The sequence below is a fragment of the Gobio gobio genome (assembly GCF_949357685.1).
Source record: "Gobio gobio genome assembly, chromosome: 23".
Classification (NCBI taxonomy): domain Eukaryota; kingdom Metazoa; phylum Chordata; class Actinopteri; order Cypriniformes; family Gobionidae; genus Gobio; species Gobio gobio.
Window position 1 is genome coordinate 28428256 of NC_137119.1, and position 27180 is coordinate 28455435.

At 37.4% G+C, this 27180-nt stretch overlaps 1 protein-coding gene across 7 annotated transcripts; it reads right to left on the reverse strand.

The window, feature by feature from the left end:
- Positions 1-239: 239 nt before the first annotated feature.
- map7d2b (MAP7 domain containing 2b) lies at positions 240-26084 on the reverse strand. Of its 7 annotated transcripts, XM_079806566.1 has the most exons (17): positions 25795-26061; positions 24452-24520; positions 23929-24092; positions 17527-17629; positions 16367-16459; positions 14341-14436; positions 14083-14213; positions 12797-12918; positions 12484-12707; positions 6710-6842; positions 6442-6622; positions 5741-5845; positions 4935-4982; positions 4765-4843; positions 4291-4417; positions 3933-4168; positions 241-1979 (listed from the first exon to the last, which is right to left on the reverse strand). In XM_079806566.1, exons 1-16 carry the CDS (start codon positions 25820-25822, stop codon positions 3940-3942), a joined length of 1932 nt encoding a protein of 643 aa, XP_079662692.1. In that variant the 5' UTR covers positions 25823-26061; the 3' UTR covers positions 241-1979; positions 3933-3939. The 7 variants fall into 7 exon arrangements, with proteins under 7 accessions (XP_079662696.1, XP_079662697.1, XP_079662692.1 ...); XM_079806567.1 differs by lacking the exon at positions 16367-16459 and having other exon boundaries at positions 25795-25994; XM_079806568.1 differs by lacking the exons at positions 14341-14436; positions 16367-16459 and having other exon boundaries at positions 14083-14237; positions 25795-26084.
- Between the last annotated feature and the right edge of the window lie 1096 nt (positions 26085-27180).

Here is a 27180-nt window from a genome sequence, read left to right on the forward strand (position 1 = left end):
ATGAGTTTCTTTCTTCGGCTGAACATAAAATAATATATTTTGAATAATGTTGGTAACCAGACAGTTCACGGTAGGCCATTCATTTCCATAGTAGGACAAAAATACTATGGAAGTCAATGGCTACCGTAAACTGTCTGGTTACCAACATTATTCAAAATATCTTATCTTATGTTCAGCCGAAGAAAGAAACTCATACAGGTTTGGAACAACTTGAGGGTGAGTAAATGATGACAGAATTTCAATTTTATCCCTTTAATGAAACACATACTGTATACATTATACATATATTTTTTAACTTTTATAGAAATATTGTCCTCCAAATTAAATATTTCTAATATCATCATATTTTTGTATAAATACAAACAGTAAAGCAAACAAAATGATTAATAAAACAATGTAAAAGGTAATGTACAAAAATACCAAAATATTGTTTTGTAGGCCTACAATATATTTATTATATTATCAACTGTGACAACGCTAGTTTAATAAAATGTCATTTTTTCATGAGCAATTTGGAAATATCTTTTTAACCAATACTTTAGGTATGTGTCCAAACATCTTTCATATATAATCAAATATTCTTTGACATATCGTGTGACAACAAGCTGTCTGTCCTATTGTACATGCAAGCTCATAGATACTTAAAACCAGCAAAACTGTATAAATTGTGAATAAGGAAAGCTCATGGTGTGATACATGTTTTATTGTTATGTCAGTATCTCAGGGTTCGGCAACTTCAAAGCAGCTGATTCATGCACCTTTTCTCAAATGTCATTTTGAAGTGCTGAATTTCAGTAGTAACCCATCACTCACTGTATAGTCGAAAATGTAATCAACATACAGTAGATAGATAGATAGATAGATAGATAGATAGATAGATAGATAGATAGATAGATAGATAGATAGATAGATAGACAGATAGAAACTTACATCTTTCAAGAAATGTTTTCCGTATTGGTCCTGAAGCAATCTAGTGCCACTGAAGTTTTACACAACAGCATCATGATACATGCCATTGAGATCACCACCAAACATCAAAAATGAGCTCACATGCAAAGCTCACCAGCACCCTGAGTATACAAGATGGTAAACAGTGTATTTTCAGCAAGTACAGATCTTTTTAGCCACTACTGTACAGTTGTGGGATGCTGAATCACCTTGATTTTTATGTTGCTGTTTTATGGTTGCTTGGTTTTCTTGATCTGCATAGAGCTGTGTGCAAGGACGTCATATAACAAAACAATACAGAAAAAGTCCATGAAGAATTAAAAGCACTATGCTATTTAACACAATGGAATTGTGCACTTTTAATTCCCTTTTTAAGCTTTTACACAATAAATTACATTAGAAGTACACGTTTTTTTCTGTATACGTCCCCATAAATTCTAACCGCTGAATAATAATACATTAATGCTTGTATAACAGTGTTATGATGGAATAATATCACACTTTACATCTATTCATATCCACTTTCAGACTACAAAGCTTGGATTGCGGAGAAGTCATGGATTTACACAATATACTGTTTGCAAACCCCAGCCATGTAATACAGCACAATTATCAGACTCAGCACATAACTGCTCGGTTTGCCGGTCTTTTATGCAACCCAAAATAAAACAAATTACACAATGGAGCTGCTACAATTGTCACGGTGTGTCACTCATCAATGCTACAGGTGTATAACAGGACTAAGACGACCACTAGGACTGCGCTAATACAGTTGCTTTGTCTGGTGAAACTACAGTGAAATGGTGTGAAATATAATATATACGAGGAGCAGGCAAAACTTTATTTTATGTGTGGGGAATCAACCGTCAGGGTTCTTTGCTATTAACACATGGTTTGACATTCAGTCCTTATTCTCCTGTTCAAGAGGATATTCAGGCTCTCATGAAGATGCTGAGGCACAAAGGGCTGGTCTCATTTTTCAGCTCCACTCCAATACATCAGTTCAGTGCAGCCCCGTGCTTCAATAGTGTCTAAAACAGAAAAGACAACAATATGAGATGGTTAAGGGATAGTTTGCCCAAAAAATGAATATTGTGTTCCTCATTTGATCTCCTTCATGTTGTTTCAAACTTGCTTGACTCTTTTGAAGAATGAAAACGGACAACTGAACGAGTTGTTCTTTTGAGTCAGATCTTTTTAATGAATCAGTTGCTGAATGATTCATTCATAAATCAGACAACGCCACTGATCTCATGAACATATTCTTTTGTGTTCCACAGAAAGAAGACAGTCATACAGGTTTGGAATGACATGAGGTGAGTGAATGATGGTAGAACTTCCATTTTTGGGTGAACTATTACAGGCAAAAACTGTTTTTGCTGCACTGGTCAATTTTTGGGCTATTTGGCTTTTCACAACATGTTGTTTTAGACCAGGGGTGTCCAAACTTGGTCCTGGAGGGCCACTGTCCTGCAGAGTTTAGCTCCAACTTGCCTCAACACACCTGCCTGGAAGTTTCTAGCATAGATATACATAATAAAGGCTAGATGTCTTACGGCGGAGTCTCCAACGTCATCACCGGCGGCCATCTTGTCACAGGCAAGCTTTCCGGCGGGCTCTGTGGTACCTGATGTAAGGTGAGTGATCTGCACGAACACAAATACTCTTATCTCGCTGAAATCTTGACGGATTTACAAATGGTTTGGTTTCTAACAAACGTTATTAACATGGCTATAATTCTGGATGCTTGAACAAATTATGAATAATTATTCATATGTATGTAGTGTCATAACTACATCTATTACGTTTATAACAAACCAAACAGTTTGAAAATCGGTAGAAAATTGAGCAAGTTATGTTTTTTTTAAAAAGAACATGCACCGTTAAAACACAATGTTACGAGTGAGCGAGCTGACTGTGACAAGATGGCCGCCAAGTGCGGACGTCGACCTCCATTGGCCAGCAGTGCATACGAGACATCTAGCCTTTATTATGTATATCTATGGTTTCTATTATCCTTAATAAGACCTTGATTAGCTGGTTCAGGTGTGTTTAATTGGGTTGGAGCTAAACGTTGCAGGACTGTGGCCCTCCAGGATCAGGATTGGACACCCCTGTTTTAGACTAATGCACAAAATCATCCAAAATACACATTTTAAGTGTTTATTTTATTATAATTTATCTATTTGTGTCTGTAGATTTCACTTACAATACATCTTTACACATACATAATGCATCTTTATCGTTAAAAGCAGTTTATTATATTATAAATAAATATTATACTTTTGTTTTTTTTATTATACTATTATATTATACTTTTTTGTCTTTTCAAACAGTGAGGTCTAAAAGTCTGAGACCACTGCAGAACATTTTTTATTTTTATTTTTATTTTTAATACATTTTAGATAGATATAATAAATTATACAACACAACATGATTAATATAATAATATCTAATAAATTATTAAATTACTTAAAATGATTTATTAAATAAAAACTAAAACATTTATTATATGTCTATATTTTATTATAACATGTTATATACTATATTATATTATAAAAATCTATTACATTTTAATTTTTTTTTTTACAGAGGGGTTAGTTCATATACCTTGTTCATATTAATTTGCCTGATTTTATACATTTTATTCCTAAAAACATGGTGACATTTTTTTCTGGCTGTTGACCGTATTTTCTGATTTACAGAATGATAACAAATATCTAAAATCCCCTCTGTAAATACCTTTGAATCAAATATGTAAACTAAATGAAACAAGAATTTTGAACATGGTGTTATAAACTGTTGAGATTAATGTTCTGGAAATGTATACAAATTAGTGCATGTTTAATTAGCACATTTTGGTGATATCTATTCTTTTTTTTTTTATTCACCTGGGGTGTCTTGCACTAATTCAATAATTTTTATTTTAACCATATCTCTGAGACAATAGCTGAAAAAAAGAATCTGTAGTTTCCAGCAATCACCTTTATATTAGATGTTGAGCTTGTCTGAGGCCGGTCTAAGACTCTGGAAAAGTGATGAGTCAATAGCAGCACTGCTGCAATCCTGGATCAGGTTCTTGTTGCAGTCACCAAAAGCTGGAGCAGCAGACATTTTGGGATGCGAGACCTGCCCGGTCAGAACGAGGATGTCGCCCAAAGCCACAGAACTCATGCTGTTCTGTGAGATCTCGCTGACGGGGGAATCTCTGGACACAGGGCTGCAAAGAAACGTATTTTGGTTCATTAAAGGGGCTAACACTATTTTATCAATGTGGTAAGCAAGCTATAATCTGACCTATATACTCTGAAATAACATGGTATAACTTTGTTGAAGGCTAACCTGACATCCATGGACTGCACCCCATCAGAGAGATCATCCACCAGGCTGCTTTTTGCCTCCAGTGGCTCAAGGCATATGATTGGAGATGCAGATGTTGCCTTTGGTGGACTGTTATTCGCTGTATTACCTGCTAGGCAAGATTAAAGTAGTTTAATCTACAATAAAATTAAATAAAGTAATGAAATAATAATTCGTTATTTTACCAGATTATCGACATTCTATTTTGGTGGAAGAGGTGAAAAACTCATTTCAGTTCTTAATTACACCACTTGAGGGCACTCTTTCATTTTTCTATAAACAATATAGATTTTCCACATGCTGAGTCACTCAGCAACAAGAAACAGATTAATGAGTGTGCATGTTGGAGTGAATTACAAGGACTGATGCTTTTACACAGAGAAAGGGAAGGTTAATTGTTGCTACGTGCCCACTGTAGAACTGTATAGTGAGACGGGTCATATCATGAGTCAATACCTCCAGTTTCCAAGGGAGATGGAGAGATGGACTGGGACACAGAAATGGGGGATGGGACTTCCATCTGCGCCTCTTCTTTCTGTCCGTAACATGACATGCAGTATTATTTGCTACAGCCAGTAAATCATTGTCATCCTATAATGTAATTGGCCTGCAGAGAATGAATTTACCTTTTCTCCATCGGTTTTTCTTGTCCTTTTCATAATCTCCTCAATACGCTGCCAAAATCACAGATGCAAACTGAATTAACTTGTCATGTAGTAAATCAAAACTTAATGTTAAATATTATTAAACATAAATAAATAAACAATTGTTAAGTAGTGGTAGATTATGAAGCAGTAGCCAGTATGAGCTGGTCTCCCAAAAACAAAAAAGTCAACATGATATCAAAATTTACTCTGTACTTTCTAAATACACATTTCTGGACAATTCATTGTTGTGTTATTTTAAAACAAACAAACAAAAAAACATTTCTCTTTGTAAACTTTAATCAAAACATAACCTCACAAATGACTTTTTGTCAGCTTGTCTGACATTGTATTTTTTCAACCCCTCCCATTCAAGCAGATGGCTTAATTTTGGTATGTAACATCCAATTTTTAATACCCAATCAATTCCCAATGGATAAAATCAAGTCACATTTTAATTTATTTTTATTAAAATACATTTTGAATATCCCGTTTGACATAGATATATGTCAGATTACGCAACTCCAGTGGGTTGCAAACACTTTCATTTGGACTAGACATGCAGACTCAGATTTAACTGCTCTGCAGCACACTCTCTAAAGTTTGAATTAAACTTTAATTAAGAAATAAATCTGTGCATAGAAAAGTAGCCCTTAGAGATTACCACTTCATAATTACTTACCACTAAACTTTTCTTCTCATAATGTACTTCACATTGCATAATCATTGTATTACATTTTCCATTCATTTCTTGATTCTAAATGTCAAAAGACAGAAAAGAGCAGAACCTTCTTCCTTTGAAGTCTCTCCTGCTCCTCCTGAATTTTTAGAAGCTCTCGCTCCTGCCTCTTCCGTTCGGCCTCCCTATGAACGCGCTGTACGGCTTCCTCCCTCTGCCAGACATCATGACACATCACATATCCAACTATATTACATTCATTCCTATCGTTATCCACAGCTACAGAAGACAGATTGGTGCTGCACGTGTTTGAGTAAGTGACTGGATGGGTGAGTATGCTAAATGTGTCTTGAGTCAGTTTTATTTCTGTGTAATTTTGTTGTCCTTTTGTATTTATGTAATGATTACTGTGCTTTTTTTTTTTTATTACTTTTTTATCAGTCTGAGACCACTGCTGAAAATGTAATCGATTTCTTAATACAATTATAATAGTTTTTTAATATAATGTAATATAATAATTTATAGTACAAATGCATTCAATAAAAAATATATTAAATTTATATTATATTATAATTGTTTTGTTTGTTCAAACAGTGAGGTCCAAAAGTCTGAGACCACTGCAGAAAATATAATAGATGCTTTAAATTCATTTTAAATAGATAATATAATATAATAATATCTAATAAATTATTTTTATTAAAACTAAAACATCTATTATATGTATATTTTATATTGTAAATTGGTCACCCCACTATTTGAACAATTAATATAATTTTTTTTTTTTAATTAATATAATATATTTCCTCTGACCTGTCGCTCCAGCTCATCCTGGAGATCCTTCCAACGTTGTTCTTTTTGGTGTCTGTCCTCCTGCACTCTCTGGCAGCGCTCCTCCTCCTGTCTCTGTCTTTTCTCCTCCGCCTGTTGAGCTGCCTGCACTTGCCGCTGTCTCTCCTCTTCCTGTTGCCTCTGGAGCTCCTCAGCCCTGAGCCTGAGATTCATGGAGAAGATAATATATAATACAGCAGCAAACACATAAATGTGAAACACAGACCCTAGAGACACACAATATCTTTACCTCTCCTCTTCTAGTCGTTGCTTTTCTTCCTGCTCCTTCAGTACTCTGGCCAGGCGTCGTCTCTCTGCCAGCAGCCTGGAGGCCTCCTCGGCATCAGTGGTACCTGCTTTCCCAGTGGGAGTCACTGGAGACTCTGAAACACAAGACAGGAGGCACTTAGTCCACGTCACGTGATTGAGATCCAATTGGCACAGCTTTTAAAGCAGAAGACAAGACAGACATATGGATTTGAAACTAGATGTAGGTGAGTAAATGACGACAGAATACGTGTTGTTTTGGCCAGCATATTTGGCCTGAAATTAAAACTAAAACTATTAAAAATCATTCTCACAAATTGAAATAAATCTGAAATAAAATAAAATATAAATATTAGACGAAAAACATACACTTAAAAAAATACAATTATAAATGTTGCCTTGGAACTATTACTAAAATAAAAATAAATTAAAGCTAAAGCTAAATATTATATATATATATATATATATATATATATATATATATATATATATATATATATATATATATATATATATATATATTAGGGGTGTAACGGTACACAAAACTGACGGTTTGGTGCGTACCTCGGTTTTGAAGTCACGGTTCAGTACGGATTCGGAACAGCAGTTTTACAAAATGTCTTTTTATAAATTTTTATTCAACAGTGGTTTAATGAAAAAAAGAAATTGTGTCTGTCCTTAAATGAATTCAGTTATAACTAAAGGTTTCTTAAAGATAATGCTGTAAACTATATAGGGAGCCCTTACTTACATATTGCTATTAAAGATTAACAACAGAGCCCAAACTATTAGCCTAAATTCATTTGCTATATAGATATAATAATCAACACTCATAAGCTTCACATAAGGCAGTTTTTGCATTAACTTCTAAATCTAATTATTATAATTTTTTCTCCTATTCGTTGTTGAAATATAATCATTTAGTGGCTGTAATTTTCATGACAGGTTTATTTGAACATACATTAAATAAACAAGACATCACTAACAGGCTAAGTAGTATATAATGACTATTTATAGGCTAATATAACGACTTTATAGGCTAATATAGTGCATGTATTCAGTGAAAGAGTTAATCTCTCTAGTGAACTCACAGCTGTGGACACTGAATGACTTCTGAGGTAAACGTGATTCTACATTACATTGTTTACAAGATGTTTTATTGTCTTTCCGTGGTTGAAACACAGATGGAGCGATTACACAACATATGATACGTTTCAGTTAGTTGTAATGTATCCTCAACATACCTTAAGATATTAATTTATGTTTATTCTTTAGAAGAGATGATCGCGTTCACTCGCGCGCCGCGCGCTGCCGATTGAAGTTGAACTGATCAGTCACGTCACATTATAAAACGGCATTTATCGTTTGAATTTCGTGATAAAATGGACTGAATACTCAATATGTTCGTGTGGGAACTCGGATTGAAGTGTGGTCCGCGCTTTAAACAAGCCGACTGTTAACTGTTAAAGATTGCATTCATAACCGTTCGGTACATGCACGCACAGTACCGAAAGCCCTGTACCGAAACGGTTCAATTCGAATACGTGTACAGTTACACCCCTAATATATATATAACTTATAAAAAAGACAAACATAAGCACATAACAAAATTAATAAAACCTGACCTAAAATTAAAAGGAAAGCTTTTGTTTTTAGGGTCTACTAGAATAGGTTTTTATGCTTGATTTTTCCAAAAACACAAAAACAAAAACAAAAAAGTTTTCAGCACCTCTCTTCCCAGTTTGTCAGTAACACTCTGGGGTGCGTTTCCCAAAACCGGACCAGTGTGTCTTGATTGGCCAACCGCTTCACGCATGTTTAAATTTTTTTTTTTTTTTTTTTTAAAAACACAAGGTTCAACCATAGACTGTAAAACAATATGGACGTAGTGTCCGTGATGTCACCCATAGGTTTCTAAAGAGCATTTCTGAAGCCTAAAGTGCGGCCGTTTCCATCTTGGCAGCGCGTCGCAGCACTTCACCACGCGCCACTCCCGGATAACTGAAAATGGGCAAAAGGAACTAACAGATGGAGTGGGTGGAGCTAACAGACAGCAGGCAAACGGCTAGTAGTGACAGCCGGGGCAATGCACCTGTCTCTCAAGAGACCATGCCCTTAATTATGCAGAACCTTAAGGCTTAATATAATTTAAACAAATGAGTTATAAAAACTGCTCTCTCATGGAACCTGTCCCTAGCGGCCAGTCCATGAATTGCAGTTTAAGTCACTTCCGTATTGGCTTCAAGAAAAACTGGGGGAGGTTGCCGCTTGGTTTCAACACACTACTGACACAACTCAACCAGGCCTCGCCCCTTTATTTTGCATTTGCCTGTGGGAATTATTTAAATGAGGGATGTTGTGCGATATTGAAAGTAGGGCTGCACGATATGAGGAAAAGCTGCGATGTGCGATAACATTGTTTAATATTGCGATGACGATATGACTTGCGATAAATATTCAAATGTGAATATAGCTATACTGTTCCCATGTCTTAGTGCTTTAATAGGTCGTGTTCAGTGTTGGGCAGTAACGGAATACATGTACCTACATGTACCGGCATCACATATTCAGAATACTATGAGTAACTGTATTCCGTTACAGTTACAATTTAAATAGTTGATATTTAGAATACAGTACATTGTTGAAATCAATGGATAACATTAACGATACTTCTCTGTTTCATGAGTGTATTAACTCTCTAAATAAATTAAGGCAACTCAATGCATTTCTCAGAACACCCCAATATGAAAACGAAAAAATGCACGGTTTGCGTGATCAGTCACAATGGAGTCGGAAGAGGAGCAGCGGGAGCTAGAGGTAGAGATGGAGCCAGAACAACAGAGCCAGGGCAAGAAAGCGTTTCTATCTTGGAAATTCAAACAGCATTTCATATTAAAGAAAAAAGAGAAGGGAGAACGAAATATAACACGGCAGTGCAACTGTGCGGTGGCGGATACGCACGCACACGCCTATATATATTTTTAGCCTATATTATATAAATTCGTTATATATTCGTTAAATATATTATTCGTTTATATTTTTTATTTTCAAAATGTAGGCTATTTAATTGAGATTGATGTGTATATATATATGTATATATATATCTCAATTAAATCATTTTGAAAATAAAAAATATAAGGCTCAAACATGCGTGTTTATTTTAGTAGGCCTACTTTCGTCAGTGAAACAACATACTACAGCCTGTAAAACATTTAAATAAATATCTGTAAATAATCGAAATATAAATAATATAAGTTAAATATTAGTTAAAGAAAAAATTCGTTTATATTTCCCCATAGACCTGCGTCATATGCCTTTGCGCTGAAAGGGACGACACGAGGAAAGAAGCATCGTTTTCTAATATCTTAATGTTTTCTTCTGATGTTCCAAAACTTATAGGCTACTTGTAGTAAAATGTGAAGAACGAAATTATCTTCCACAGGGTCAAGAACGTAGGCTTTGTTTGATTATGCGCTGTGAGAGAAAGCGAAACTAAAAATCTCCGGCGTGTATGAAATGCGCTATACACAAAATCTTGACCAAGTCTAATAGCAGCACAAACTGTGTTAAAAAAAGTAAAGTTTGAAGTAAAATGTATCTGTCCTACCTTTTCTACTTTACCACAGTAAATTATGCGAATATAGCCTACTCCTAAATAAATCAAACAAGGAAGAAATGTTTAATCCCCTGTCAGAGACGTAAATGAGGATTTGGGAAAATAAATAAGAAGTTCCATGTCCAGTAGAATAAAATGGAGTAAGCCTATTGTTAAATTCGTGGAAAATCATGTGACCAGATCGCAAAACGCAAGCAAACTTAAATTTGGCTCACCACATAAAGCCTCTCTCGATTGGCATGAATCCATATGTTTCCATGGCTGTGATGTAACATTTAACTGCGAACCTATTATTTATTTTGTAAATAAAACTTTGTGCTTCACTCGTGTCATAATATTCAAGTAAAACAGCTTCACATAAAAAAAAAAAAAAAAAGTATTTTGGCCGACCACCGCCGGTGCTCCTGCTTAGTTGACGTGCAACTTTACATTCTCCTGATTTACCAGCCCAAGAGCCGTTGGCCCCGTTTGACGTTAGCTAAATATTTTATAATATATGTTTAGTAAGCAGGATTTGATGGCCGCATTCCTACACTTATAAAATGCAATTCAATGTGGAAGTAATACAAGTATTCATAATACGTTACTCAAATTGGCGCATGTAATAAACTGTTTTCCCTTATAGGGCTCGGGCACTGCGTTGCATTCTGGGACGTGGCGGCCATGTTGATGGCCTTGCGAATGTAAACATACAGCAAATCGAACGAGGAGAAGCAGAGTTGGGAGAAAGAAAAACTATGTTAAAATCCCGAAAAGGATGTGGAATTTACCGGGATACGTTAAATAGGGAAGCCAGGGACCGGTATATGGACAAAATTGGAACTATTAACGGTTTGGATTTATATGAAATTTGCAGTTCACAAATGGATGGGTTCAGGAGCTGCAGACCATGAAGCCTATGTAACGTTAACCTTTTACCTTGAAGCATTCTGCACCGTTCTGTGTTCTCGGGTTGCACTACTTGCAAATAAACACTGAAAAATATCTGATTGTGTGACACTTCTTGCTTTTGCACATTATACGGTTATTGCGATTGTGTGACACTTCTTGCTTTTGCACATTATATTGATTTAAGTATATTTATTTTGAAGATTGTGGGTATGGATGCAACAGACACTTATGGCTGTATTTAATGCACATTTATTTTATTTCAACGCTAGGGCTCATGTTTGTCAGAGCACAACATACATACACAATCTTATAGAGGAATGTCATGTCTTCGTACTTGCTTGGCAACACCATGTGAATCGGTACTTTATCTGACAAAATAGTGTACTTGTTGTGGACGGTTACAATCACCCTTTCCACGTGAATTCGGAGGTGGGCATTTTTTCTTGTGCTCCCCACATCTCTTGCATCCAGCTGACAGCGTTCTTTTGTGAAAGCAGGGATCTTTACCTCGGCACACATAAGTCCCACACACTGTCCTTTATGTCAAAGCCGCGATCAGCCAACACCATATCCCCAGGTAACAGTTTGTCTTACAGCCGCGATCCAAGCGAGCCGACGACTCTTTGTTACCTCGGATACTTGGTCTCCGTGGTTGTGTCTCCAAGCAGGAAAGCGGTGGAAAGTTAACCCATTTTCGAACTTTTTCCCATGGCGATTATGTGATCTAGTGTTACACCCCACAATGCAGCAACGGTTTACCATGGTTTCCAATAATAACGCCAAATTAAGACACACGACTGAGAGGGAGCAGGTCTATAAACAGTGCGCAGTAGTCCGAGTAGCAGCAAATGAGGCCATCAACATGGCCGCCACGCAAAGTAATGACGTCATACGCCCGAGCCCTATTCATCGTGGCAGGCTGTCTGTTGCGATATGTTCATCGCGCGAGTTCATATCGCGATGACGATGAAAATTCGATATCGTTCAGCCCTAATTGAAAGTTCCCGGATGAAAACTCAAGACTACAGTTGAAGCATTTCAGGGAGAATAACTCCCTTTGGAGTGGACTTTGTGCTTTGTATTTGGAGACTTTTTAAATGCTCAAACAGCAAAATTCCATACACTATAGAAAGTTGAAAAATGTAACAAAAAAAAACAAACACATAATAGGAACCCTTAAATAAATACTATAATAGAATATAAATAATACAGAATTATTGAGGTGAATTATTCTTTTAAAAAGACATTACCTGCATTGTGTCCAAATTCCTTGCTTGTAGATTTGGGGATTTTCTCTGCTTTGGAGGTCTTTCTCTCTAGAGTGCTGTAGCCTTTACTCTCCATGGTCCCTTTCTCTTCTCCTTCCCACTTCTTGTTCTCTAAACTTGGTGTGGTGGCTCTGTGCCTCATAGGGGAAGGGGGGTATTGACCCGGGGAGGCCGGGGACTGGATGCGGCTCTTACAGGACCTTGATCTGAATTACAAATGTAAAGGCAAAATATATACTCTGCCTACAGACTTTAACAATGATAACAAGTAAATTATTTGATACAAAAAACAAACCTTTTCGGTGTGCTGGGGTTCTTTTGGGTAGAAGAACTTCGGGTGGGTGTTGTTGGAGACTCAAGTTTTTTCATAGATGAGTCAGCTAAGGTTTGGGCGATACTCTTTTCCGTTTTCTCAGTCTAAACACCCAAAACAAACACCAGAATTATATTTGTCCAATTTACTGTTTTAGAAAATCCACAGATAAGCTCTCTCAGACAACCCAGAAACCCCTTAATATAATCTTTTTTAGATTTTCTCAGAAACACTTTAGAATAAGGATCAATTTCATAACATTTGGTATCCTGTACTGACAATTAATAACAATTTGCAGCATTTTTTAAACTAGGTTAAGGTTAATTTATAAGTATACAATTGTTCATGGTTAAAACATAATACGTTAGCTAATTTATACTTGAAACAACTTTAAATGTTAAAACGTATTTGTATATGTATTAAGTAGCATTCAAATTAATAAATGTAGCAAAAGTATTGTTTATTCACAATAACTAATGCATCAAAGGGATAGTTCACCCCAAAAGGAAAATTCTACCCTTATTTACTCATGTTGATATAAAATGTTTTTGACGTTCTTTCTTCTGCAGAGCATAAAAGGAGATATTTTCAGAAATGTTTTTCAAATATATATCCACATAAGAAAGAAAGTCATACGGGTTTGTAACAAGATGAAGGTTAGTAAATGACAGAATCTAATTTTTTTTTAGTAAACTATCCCTTTAACGAATTGTTAAGAGTAATCAAATTTACTTTTACTTTTTTTTTTTTTTTTTAAATAGTGACAATAATATTCACCATTATCAATGATTTTCACCTTCTAGACATGATGGCACCCATTGACTTTCATAGTATTTTTTTCCTACTATGGAAGTCAATGGGTGCAGTCAACTGTCTGGTTACCAAATTTCTTCTTTTGTGTTCAACAGAAGAAAGAAATGCATACAGGTTTAGAACAACTTGAGAGTGAGTAAGAAATTACAACATTTAAATTTTTGGGTGAACTATCCCTTTAAGGACTTATGAGCCTGCACCATCTAAAGACAGACCTTTGTATTTATTTTATGTTTCATTTATCTGTCAGCATACCCCTCGCTGGACATTCACAGAATCCTGGTTGAAAAATCTATGGCTATAAATCCACAGCTGGACCTGGACATGCACAGATCTGAGTAGTGTAGTTGCTAGGAGACCAGCTCCTCTGTGGGCTGTGTCCCACTGTGCTTTGCACCAAATATAAATATCTGAGCTATCTGACAAAATGTTGATCACATCCATGCAGATCAGACCTGAGGGGTTTTCGGGGTTGTGGCTGTTCCTCTGGAGTCGTTCAATGGTCCGCAGAACGATGCGCTACCCTTCTTCCGCTCGGCTCTACTGGGTGAAGCCCTGTAAGGAGACCTGTGAGGGCTGGAGGAGGCTATTCGGGAACAAAGACAAGACACTGAAGGGCCAGAGGTCACAGGAAGACAAAGGAGCAAATAGGGGCAGGGCAGAGATTGAAAACAATTAAATAGTATCAAGGCCTAATGCAAAAAAACACTTGCCTTTCTCTGTCATATTGGGCAAAGTATTGGAGGAGGACGAAAGATGTCTGCACAGGAGAGAGTCTGGGGACTCGGGCTGAATAATAAAATCTTGGGCTGCAGTGAAACATGTTACAAATAGTTCCAGGGAGAAAGAAAACACAGGCACAAGCGATCAGACATGATAATGATATTCATTCACAGTTAATTTTGAAGATAAACGCCAGAGGCTTTCTTTCTGATTCATAATTAGTGGCCATTTGGGTATGAATATTTACACCGATCAAAGACTTTCATGGAGAGCAGCAGGCTTGTTTTCATATGAGGTAGATTTCTGTACAGCTAGGATGTTTGCTAAGCTCAGATGATGCATTTAAAATGAGCCAACAGATGAGACCCCCTATGCATTCTTTAGGGAGTGCAATGCAGCTCAAGGCGGACCAGACAACAAATCCTCTCATGTGCATCCGGACCCCTTACTGGGCGGGGAAGAATATGACTCCATAGTTGATGCATGTAATCTCTATGGGATCTATGATTGGTTCTAAATCCAAACATTTCCATTTCCTCATTAATATAACATTTACATTCACCTTAAAAAAGACACAGACAGTAAAAAGAAAATACTCCAAAATACAAACACAAAATAGAGAGGAGATGCCTGCCCATGCAAAACCTGATGATAGGGTGTTGCCAGGGTGCTGCAGCATAAATATAGCGTACAATTGCACATTCACCACAAAGAATATTATGATGGTTACAACTAGACTTTTACATTTTATGTAGTCAATATCAGGGTGCAGCTATGTGGCTGCTAGTAACATAGGCCAGCTAGTGAGAGAGGTAAACCTCACCCCCCTGGTGCGCTAGCAACTGACGCTAGAGGCTGCAGACTTTAGCATCATTGTAAGCACGACCGCCTCCGATGCCGGACATGTTAGTTGTGTATAACCTCTGTGGATAACACTACTATAAAATGAAAATGTTTCTCTTCTGGTTTTCTTTTTACATTATATTAAAATTGTTCAGATATTCATTCAATTTAATATGGCTTTAGGATTTTATAAATACAGTATATAATATAAAACAGTATTAAAGACAATTGTTTATATGCTAATATAAAGTAGCATAATGCTATTTGGTTGATTTTTAGCATATTGCTATGCGGAAGTTGAGGGTTTTGAGTAGTTTTCAGCATACTGCTCTAGGGTGTTTTGAGTGGTTTCTCACTGGCTTGAGTCCAAAGTGCAGACACACTATGTTATTCTGGTCCCTAGATACGCTCACATTCCTCATTCAACGTCAAACGTTTTTTTTTTCTAACCAGTTTTACATCTGCCAGGCAATAATTTCAGTCAGATTACTTAGAAATTATGATTTAATACATTAACAATAGCATTAGTGATGCGTGCCTTAGCAAGCACCAGTAATAATAAAACTCACAACAGAAATAAACAAGAAAACAGAGCATCAAAAACACCTATGGGCAAGGCCACATAAACACTACCATTCAAAAGTTTGAGGTCAGTAAGATTTTTAAAAATGAATTAAAACTTTTATTCAGCAAGGATGCATTAAATTGATCAAAATTACAGTAAAGACATTTATGTTACTAAATGTTATGTTATGTTTCAAATAAACTGTTAAGCTGTTTTAAACATTGATAATAATAATAATGATAAATGCAATTTCTGAAGGATCATGTGACAACTGGAGTAATGGCTGCTGAAAATGCAGCTTTGCCATCACAGGAATAAATTATATTCTAAAATATATTCAGATAATATTTCACAATAATACTGTTTTTACTGTATTTTTTAATCAAATAAATGCAGCCTTGGTGAGCACAAGAGACTTCTTTCAAAAACATTAAATAATCTTACTAACCCCAAACTTGTGTAGTGTAGATCTTAGGATGCATAGAACTTGCACTTATGTAAAATCTCATGCACATGCAAACCATCACAAATACAACATCTGAATCACTGTGACTCAAACATTAGGGAAGTGAACGGGGACGACACATAAAGCAGCATGACGTCAGTACCGTTCCTGGATTTGCTGGCAGGAGGAGTAGTAGCAGGGTCATTGGCTAAGGAGGCTGAAGCAGGAGGAGAGGGCGGGGCAATCTTAGGGTCACCTGTGCGGCAGGTGATGCAAAGCAGAGAAAGCACAGGTGCGTGAGCACGGAAGTATTTCACAAGCTCACAGTGAATATTATGAGATGTCATAACAGTGTGTCCCTGTGAAATACTGATATACCCGTCAGCAGTTTTTCCCTGACGGGAAGCTGCATCATTTCCAGCAGGGTATTTCTATTTATTAAAAAAAAAAAAAGAGTACTTTTGCTAATAAAAGCAGGATGGTAATATGAACCACTGCAAGATGAAATAACCCAGAGCATGCATTTAATGCAATGATATCAGGTTATCAAATAGCCCAATGTTTTCCAAGGGCGACCAAACTCATTCTCAATTGTTCGCCCTTACCCACAAAGCAAAACAAATGTTACATGCATATTATCCCAATATTATTATATATTATCAATCTGACTCAGGATCAGGTTAGAGCTCTGCTCTTGAACAGTGTAAATAATTGATGTAGTTATGAATGCACCACAGATTCAGGGTGGTGCTTTCGTGTCTGTCTTTTTTCCCCCTATAGTTGATTTGATTTACCCAAACCTCAGGTCTGCTGCTTAGGAGAGTTATAGGCTTGTGTAATTAAAACGTTTAGGGGGTTGAAAGCATTGTTTAAAGTCAGAACGTGGCAGTGACAGAGCAAAACGCCTTCAGCTGCGCAGTCTAATATGCCCTGTGCAGGCACAGTGACAGCACAGTTTATGGTGTTTGTTCTCCAGCTAAAACAGCCCAAATTGCCCCTTGCCCCCAGGCAGAGCTATTGCACGGATGATTTATAATGCCTATGAGTCTCTGATCAGTCGCTGACAGCGCTAACCTTGAGGCAGAGTGTTTGTCTGCGACTGGGGTGACTCCTTGAGATCAGCAACAGCTCGACGCCTGTGTGACACTGCAGCTCCCTCATAAAACAGCTGCATCTGTCTGATTTCCGCATCCATAACAGTCAATATCGCAGTGGGTTTTTAAACAAAAGGGCTGCAGTGCAGTTCCCACACCCTGTTTTCCTATCTCTCCATCTGAGAGTTCACACAAGGGACCCTCCACGCCCTCGCAAACGCACACTCACCCTCGCAGACTCCGGGAGGTCCACCCCAGGTCCATCGTTTGGGCCTCTGGTCCACCTGCAGGTTCCGCTCCAAGGAACGTCGCATCAGGGCCTCCAGTCGCTCCTGTTCGTTGCGTTCCAAAACAGGAAAGAAAAGAGACTCTCTGACCGAGCTGTCGCTACGACGCCGAGAGGACGGGGATGAGGCTGGCTGCTCCATGGCGACCACCTCTCCTATCCGTCTCCGACTCTCCCTCTCTGCCTGTTCTTCCTCCCTGTATGCGTGCGAGCGAGCAAAACGACGAGGGCCTTGCTTCTGTTTCTGCCTCTCTCTCTCTCTCTCTCTCTCTCCCTCACCCTCCCTTGTACTCAGCGACTCTCTCTTTGTATCTCTCTCCTCCCAGGTGACTGTGTGTCTAAGAGAGCGTATAGCCAGACGGAGGAGAGAACTACCATACATAACTCCACCCACACCCTCCCCCCTCAGCAGCTGACAGAAATGGTGAGCACACACACACTGGCAGAGTATTATAATGACACAGGTTGTATCAGTGAGAATAAGGAAGCCTATTTGTGTTTTCTTGAAATTCTCTCTCTATCTACCCCATCTCTCTGCATTTCCTCTAACCAGTATAACCTTGTTTCTCCCTCGTTTGCATAAATGGGCATAACCTTTCCTATAAAGCACTGCAATTTACACATGCATAATTACACAATTAAACAGCCTTCCGGATTCAGGGTTGAAAAACACATTGTCAATATAATCCTAAGAGTTAATTCCAATTGGTCAAAATGGCATTCAAATACTGACAGCGCCAGGTCACTGATTTTTTTTTACATAGCCTAGTTTATCTCATATCACTACTTTGTTTTATAATAAAGAAGTATATAGCACTCTTTACAAAGGGATCCTATGTGAAAAAAAGTGTGCTTAAAGGATTAGTTCACTTTTAAATAAACATTTGCTGATAATTTACTCACCCCCATGTCATCCAAGATGTCCATGTCTTTCTTTCTTCAGTCGAAAAGAAATTAAGGTTTTTGATGAAAACATTCCAGGATTTTTCTCCATATAATGGACTTCAATGGGCACCAAACGGTTCAAGGTCCAAATGACAGTTTCAGTGCAGCTTCAAAGGGCTTTAAACAATACCAGACAATGAATAAGGGTCTTATCTGGCGAAACGATCGGTCATTTAAAAAAAAAAGAAGAAAAAAGCGCAAATGCTCGCCTAGCTCGGTTCTGTGATGCGCGTTCGTGTCGTCACAAGCATCGGGCAGACGAAGATCTAACGAGACGTGGTGATGCACATGTGGCAAATGCCAACCATTGCCAACAGAGGAAGAATCTCAATCCCGCCATTAGAATCAGTCATTGAGTCAGCTGGTGAGACCCTGTTTCCATCTCGCTGCATTACCGAACAAAATGGATTTCCACCGTTACTGAGCAACAGCGTTTTAGAAGTGTTTTTTAGTTTGCCCAAAATTAACTGGAGACGACGTTCGAGGCCCCAAGCCCCACCCTTTTCAACGTAATTGCGTATTACGTGACGTCACGAACGCGCATCACAGAACAGAGCAAGGCGAGCATTTGTGCTTATAAAACTTACACTTTTTTTTTTTTAAGTGACCAATCATTTCGCTAGATAAAACCCTTATTCATTGTCTGGTATCGTTTAAAGCCCTTTGAAGCTGCACTGAAAGTGTCATGGAGAAAAATCCTGGATTGTTTTCATCAAAAACCTTAATTTCTTTTCGACTGAAGAAAGAAAGACATGGACATCTTGGATGATATGGGGGTGAGTAAATGATCAACAAAAGTTTATTTAAAAGTGAACTAATCCTTTAATTGTATTGAATGTGCACTTGTAGTGCACTTAAAATATTAAAAGTATATTTTGTACTGTACTTGCAAATCATATTTTAATATCTTTCTCAAAACAATTATGTACACTTAATTTAAAGTACACTTATTTAAATACATGACATGGCTACATGTTCCAATAGAAATTACATTAAAGGAGTATTTTAGTTTACCATAAAGGTTTGTACATAATGTTGTACGCAAGTCAATAAAGCACTCTAAAGTGCAACTTAATATAGTATTAAACTGATACATTTTCATTTAATTAATTAACAAGCAGATAAATGCCCAAAAACATTACATTCAGTTCACTCTTTTTAAAAGTATGCTAAAGTATACCTCTTTTTCACAATGGATAGTTCACTCCAAATGAAAATTCTGTCATGATTTACTCACACTCATGTCATCCCAATCCCCCATGATGTTCTTTCTTTTGTGAAAGTTAAAAAGTAAAATTTCTGAGAACATCCTGGTCGCTCTTTCCCAAAAAATACTTTCCATGAAAGTGAATGGAGACTGGAGGTGTGTCCCAATTTGCATACTTATGCACTATACGTTTTTAAGTATGAATAGTGTAAGTACACAGCTTTCAAGATCTAAAATTTAAAAAAAAGACCACCATGAAAGTATCATAAAAGCAATTTGCATGACTTGTGCACTATAATCCAAGTTGTGTGAAGGCATACAATTTGTTTGAGGAACAGACCGAAATTAGTCAAATCATTATCATGAACTATACAAAAATGACATGCTAACTGTTACGTGCTGCTCTGATACACAAAGGCTGAGAATCCAAATGCAGCTTTATTAAAGGATAATCCACAATCGTAGTCAAAAAACTGGCAAAAAAGTTCATACACATGCAAGCAGTCCAAACAGGCAAACAAGACAGGAGAGACAGGGAAAAGGGTACTCCACAGAACAGGCAAGTAATCCAAAACCAAGAGACAAGAAACCATGGAAACCGCTCAGAAATGCAGTTATACAACAAACAAGACTTCACAAAGAATGACTTAAATAACCAGGCTTATATAGGGTGAGGTAAACAGGGTAATGAGACACAGGTGTAAACAATGAGTGATGATGAGTCCGGGCAAAGAATTATGGGTAATGTAGTCTTTGATGGAGTGACAGTCCGGGGTGGAGTACCCTCAGGTGGTAATCAGGGGCACTCTCTCACTGGTGAATCATGACACTAAGGCCCTGTCCCAAATGGCACCCTTAACCCTCACGGTCTTCCTCTGAGTCCACACTTTCACGACGTAATGCCGCTTTGACTGCCGGGAAGAAGTCCGCTGCGTAACCCGCACCAGTGCGGGCTCGGCAGAAGTGCGCATCGAGGGCGCTTGCGAGCACCCTTCTGAGAGCTAAAATGACAAACGGGACACCCTGCGGTCTCGTGGACTAGTCCACAAGACCGAAAGTGCACATGAAGGCTGCGTCCGAAAACCTAGGGAGTTGACTCGTTGCCTCGCTGCCTTATCAGACAATGACTTGTAAGGCAGCGTTTGTGCATGAAGGCACCTCACAAAACTAATTTCGGACAGACTTCTTAGGCAGTGTAACCGTTTAATGATATACAGCAAAATAGAGAGAGCTTTAGTGAGAACTAAACAAATATTTAATTTCTACATTAGTAATTTCTCGCTAGAAATGACATCAGAAGTAGAAAATGTTGGTAAAAAACGTACATTTACACACGAACTGCCAACAAACGCAGCTTTCGGACGCCATCTTTTTTCCCCAGCTCAACTGTCACAGAATGGAAAGCACAGGATTGTGGGATATCAAAGGCTGCGAAGGATACAAATATGCTGCCTTAAAAAAACGATCAGATGAAGGTATCTCAGAAGACAGGAAGTGAAGCTAACATTAGATTCGGATGTGCCTTGGTGCCTTCCTGCCTTGAAATGTGTCCTCCGAAGGCTGCATTTTCCAGGTTTCGGACGTAGCCGAAGTGTGCCATTTTGGACAGGGCCTAACACTATTTGTCAGCAAATACCATTGTTCCTCACACAAAGTTATCGTATGTCTTCAGAAGACTCAAAATATAGTGCACGCATTGTATGGACCACGTTTATGGTAATTTTATGGTGCTTCTTTGTCATTTTGTAGCTTGAGAGATCCAGTTCCTATTCACTTTCATTATTAGGGAAAAGTGCAGGCAGGGTATTCACAGATCCACCTTTAGTGTTCCACAGAAGTGAGTCACACAGATTTGAAAAGACATGAAGGTGAGTAAATAATGACAGACTTTTCATTCAGGTTGCAAATGGTAAAATAATCGAAAACCAAATGCTACCAACAGATTATAAAACACACAAACAAGAAGAAAAAAGGCAGCAATTATATCTTATGTCAACAAAGAGCATTATTAGCAGCAGTGTAATAAGTGTAATAATGTACAGTCATTATCGCAAAATAAATCCCTTTAGGGTGACGCAAACCCTTTATATGTCTTACATTCTCCTCTAACATCAAATTTTTTTCAATTGAGTAATCTGACGAAGAAGACAGTAAAAAAGGCGCTGAGTGACGAATGACTGAGTGTACACAAAACTAGGTGGCTCATGCTGCATATTGTCTGGCTGTAAAGATGCCAGGCTACTGCTACAGATTTGATTCCACTGCAGATACTGAGGAGTCAAAATTAATTTGAAATCCAAATGCTGTCCAAGATCAGAGTCATCTGAGGTAAAGCTAGACATAATAGTGACAGCACTACCACACCAGAACACAGAAACAGCACCACACCCTGCATACAATGATCCACTGCATAACTGCAGTCTGTTAGTAGGCATCATAATGACACCATACATTATTTTGCATCTGAGTTCCCTTTTAGCTTCTACAAACATGCGCTTACTATGTCACACCACGTTTTTGTAGGGTAATTTGCTTTGTACATGTGGATATCGGGAAAAGTGAGGTCATTTGACCACTCCAGAGCGAGTCACCAATCATTGCAGCATCTGACTGGGGGTGGCTAGTTTTCAATCAATAAAAACAAAGACTTCCCTCTCCAGCTAAGACAAAGCTCAATGTCACAAAAGGTGGGAACTCTAGGAGGTTAAATTCGACATGAATAAATTATGCACAGATAACAAAAAGCGATTCCTTTTATAAAATCTAACCAGAGTCCAGTACAACGTCTCTGACCATCACAAATACGACATCTTGAATTAACATAAATGCCAGTGGTTTGACTACAACGGTTTGGCTTTCATATTACCATATGAAAAATAGTGGAATGACTTGCTACACCCTAGGCTCAGGCTAAAAGATGATGTGTGTAATTTTTGTGCCACCAGCAGATTTGGAAAGATAATAATTTTTTCCAAAACGCTTCCTGGATCTTCCATTAGACAAAATGGCAGTTCCGCCCCCAAACTCACACCCATTGTTTGAGGGTGTGTTGTTGTCTCGTGATCAGGGAGTTAAAGGGATAGTTTACCCAAAAATGAAAATCCTGTCATCATTTACTCACCCTCAAGTTGTTCCAAACCTGTATGAATTTCTTTGTTCTGCTGAACACAGAAGAAGATATTTTGAAGAATGTTTGTAACCAAGCAGATAGAGCAACGATTGACTACCATAGTATTTTTTTCTCTACTATGGTAGTCAATAGTTGCTCTTTCTACTTGATTACAAACATTCTTCAAAATATCTTATTTTGTGCTCAGCAGAACAAAGAAACTCATACAGGTTTGGAACAACTTGAGGGTGAGTAAATGATGACAGAATTTTCATTTTTGGGTGAACTATCCCTTTAAGGTTTAGCATGATACCATGGTACAGTGAGCGCCTGCTGGTATATAATGTATATACACTAACGTTCAAAAGCTTTGAAAGAAGATTTTTGAAAGAAGTCTCTTATCCTCACCAAGACTGTAAAATCAGCAATACTGTGAAATATTATTATAATTTAAAATAACTGTTTTCTATTTTAATACATGTTAAAATGAAATGTATTCCTGGGATGGCAAAGCTGAATTTTCAGCATCATTACTCCAGTCTTCAGTGTCACATGATCCTCCAGAAATCATTCTAATATGCTGATTTGGAGCTTATATCAATTTTGAAAACAGTTGTGCTGCTTAATATATTTGTGGAAACTGTCATTCAGAATTCTTTAAAGAATAAAAATGTCAAAATAATTGGATTTATTACTGTCACTTTTGATTAATTTAATGCATCCTTACCTAATAAACGTATTAATTTATTTTTAAAAATATCTTACTAACCTCTAAATTTTGAACAGTAGTGAATATATTGCTTATATTATTCCCTTTCTGCCGCCTTTGACCCAGCATACTGTGTTAAGCATTGTTTTAATAGCTACAAAATTACACACCACCTATAAGATTAAACCAACTGAAAAGAAAAATAAACAGCAAGAACGTATGCATATTTTTTTTATCATAATATTATAATATATATATATATATATATATATAAATAAATAAAATAAAAGGATGCAGCGATAGTATTTATGAAAAAAATACTTCACACCTGAGCAGATACCCCAAAGAAATTAAAGTGCGGCCATAACCCCTGACCTTTTCTTCCTCTATGCGTTGCCTCCTTTTTTCCTCCACGGCTGAACGACGGATCATCTCCTTTTGCCGCTGCTCCTCCAGACGCCTCCCTCGCTCCACCACAGAGCGTTCATACTGCTGCTGTGCACGCTGTTCCTTCTCCCAGAGAGCTTGCTCCCGCACAGCTACAGAAACGGTGGGGGTGGACACGGATAAGTCTATAGATTGCCCTGATATACGGGAAAGGCCAAGCCTCTCCCTACCTGCTGACAATACTGATTCATTTTTTCTAAGCACTTAGTGGCATTAGAGAAGTCTTCCGCTACTCAAGAGCCATCGGATTCAATGATGAATGGAGCAATAGTCTATTGCCCTGAAATAACCCTCTCCTTTAATTTATCCACCCGATTGTCACAAAATCCATTTAGGAATTAAAAGGAGTTCTAAAGCAGCCATGATGTTATAGACAATCCCGAAAGGAACATATAATTTCATGTTTCTTTGTTGACAGTAATATCTGTTCAATAAAAGACTTGCAGCTCACCTTGGCTTCTATCTTTCTCCTCTCTTCTTTCTTTGGCCAGTCGAATTCTGTCCTTTTTCGAGCCTCCATCTTTTAATGCGAAAAGAAATGAAATTCACATAAACAGTGAACACACCTTGTCTATGAAGTCGATGGAATTATGACCCAAGCCTAGGATGTAACCCAATATTCAAGCCCCCCTCAATATCTATGTTGGTTATGGCCCGTTACAGCATTAAAACAGAGGGCTGGTTTTAATTGTGTATTTGTATGCAGATATATGCAAAGTCAAAATGCTCAAGGGGAACACAAACACGATTTTTCGTAAAGTGATTTTCCACGATTCACAGCAGAGCCTTTGGCACAGACTGTCAGGGCCCTGTTAGCTTCAAATCTAAAGCCCATTTCACATAGCTAAGGAGAAATTCTTTGCTTTATTTTTTATTATAAAATCTTTATACGAATCAGAATTTAAATGTAGTACAAAGCACGGCTGAAAATCAATAAACCCAATATCAAACAAATTTATTCTGACCTGTCTGTTGGAAAAATAGATATAAATAGCCTATAGTGGAGACCAGGGCTGGTTGTCACAAGGGCTGTAGTGCAATTACACAAATGTGTTTTCCACTGCAGTCATTTCGTATGTTGGTTTCAAATTGTCTTAAAGTAGAACGTCTGGCCAGTTTTAAACACATTTATGCAGTATATTAATTAAACTATTTGTTGGCATATTTTTGCTGTTTCATGATTGTTTTACTGTTTAAATTTAGATGTTCAGACTATAATAGGCTGCAAAAGGGCAGGTACCAATTTACCCAATGTATGTCCTGCTATTGGGGCATTTTGTCACAAACAGATCAATGTGTTTTTAATGAACTGAATCTTTCCCCCCCTGGGTAATAACAGTGGAAATCTTCAATAGCTTTTTGTAGCCAAGACTTTAAGATATGTGTAGGAACAGAAATTTCACCAATGATGAGAGTGAGAACTATTTACCGGCGTAAACAGTGACAATTAGCCCTGGTTTTCCCTAAGATATATGCAAAACAAAAGGTATGCTATCTCTCTCTCTATATATATATATATAACGTTATATATATATATATATATATATATATATATATATATATATATATATATATATAGGTTTGCAAAAACGTCTGTTTCCCTTCTGTCATAAGGGTAAGCCACTGTTCACCTGGACAGGTCAGTCTTAGGTCCCCCATCCTGTCATCACCTCAGCAGCCTGTTTCCATGACAACGACTAAAAATGCCCGCTTTCCCTATAATCTGCTCCTGTTCAATCAGTCATATCTGGGTGAGGCTTATATTTTAAAGCATGAAAATATAACATAACATACCTGTCATGTTTTCCAAAATCGTTGCCATTTCCAGTTTATCTTTGGGTGTATTCCAACGATTAATATCCAGATGACATTCCGACCCAATACATTTAATTATCACTGTTTGGTTGAACAATCAAAACGCGATGAAAAACACCGTTCACCTCAGGTTTGATTCATCCGAACCTCATCACGGTCTTCGACTAGATATCACTAGTGAATGCTAAAGGCAGGCAGAGCCACAAGAGCGCGAGGTTCTAATAAATTATAACACGCTCGACCAATTGCCGCGTGCCTAGCGCACGCGCGCGTAAGCAATGCGCCCAGGAGCAACGCATTACGTCATAGTTTACATTGCGCTATATATGGAAAGCTTGGCAGCTGCGCACAAGGCAGACATTTCTCATTTATTTCCCCTGGAGACGTTTAATTTAACATGCCTAGAAATATATACTTCACTGACTCACAAAAGCAAATACAGGATGCCTTTTAACTAACAACATGGCCATTGTCTTATAAGTTACCAGTTATATCGTGAAGACTGCTCTTTACAATGCCTACATTATGTCTGGACTAGCCTACATGCATCCAAAATGTGTTCAATTAGATCACAAACAGCCAAGACTAGTCATTCAATTACAGAAGGGTGTGGAAATAGGCTGGTTTGTGGAATTTTAGCAATGGACAACAAGCCAAACACGACATTAGAATATATGGACTAAATCTGCATGCAGACGTCTGCACGTGCATTAACCTATCTTTGTTTTTATTTTTTTCAAACTGCGACACACGTGACGGTCGAAACACACAGTGACTAATATCACTATGGTTAGTCACACATACTATAATTATACTGCCTATCTTATAGCCACATCTAAGACAAAATACCTGCAACAACAAAGACAATATTTTATATGGCGATTTTATAAATACTGGAGGTAAAAAGTGAATATTTTACAGAAGATTGAGGAACCTGGTTAATAACTGATAGCTCGAAGGATTCAAATATACATTTCTAGGATTTTGAATGTTGTTGAATTTTATTTCAAAATCACAGGTTTTCTGATCAAAAGCAGCAGAGGACAAAAAGAAACCATCGTAAGCTCATCAAAACAATACACAAAATATCAAATTATAACCAACATGCTCATTCAAATGGGCCAGTTCTGCAAGAATACAATCAATAAACTCTCATTATTCTTGTATTAATTAGCAGATTTTCATACAAAAATACTTGCTCATTCTGGTTACTTGCTTTGTGAGCTATCATTTTAGAAAGTAAAAAAAGGTTTCCATTTTCATCTTACAAATATTTCAGTTGCTGACGTTTACTGTAGTTTAGTATTAAGCTACTAAGTTGTAACAACTTTGAGTAATACATAGAGCTTCAAGATGAGTTACTTT

Excerpts from the sequence above, each read along its gene's own strand:
- map7d2b (XM_079806566.1), bottom strand. The coding sequence starts at position 25,822 with ATGGCAACGATTTTGGAAAACATGACAG. Across the intron at positions 12,708-12,796 it reads AACCCCAGCACACCGAAAAG|ATCAAGGTCCTGTAAGAGCC; the intron begins GTTTGTTTTTTG and ends TTTGTAATTCAG. Across the intron at positions 5,846-6,441 it reads AGGATGAGCTGGAGCGACAG|AGGGAGGAAGCCGTACAGCG; the intron begins GTCAGAGGAAAT and ends GATGTCTGGCAG.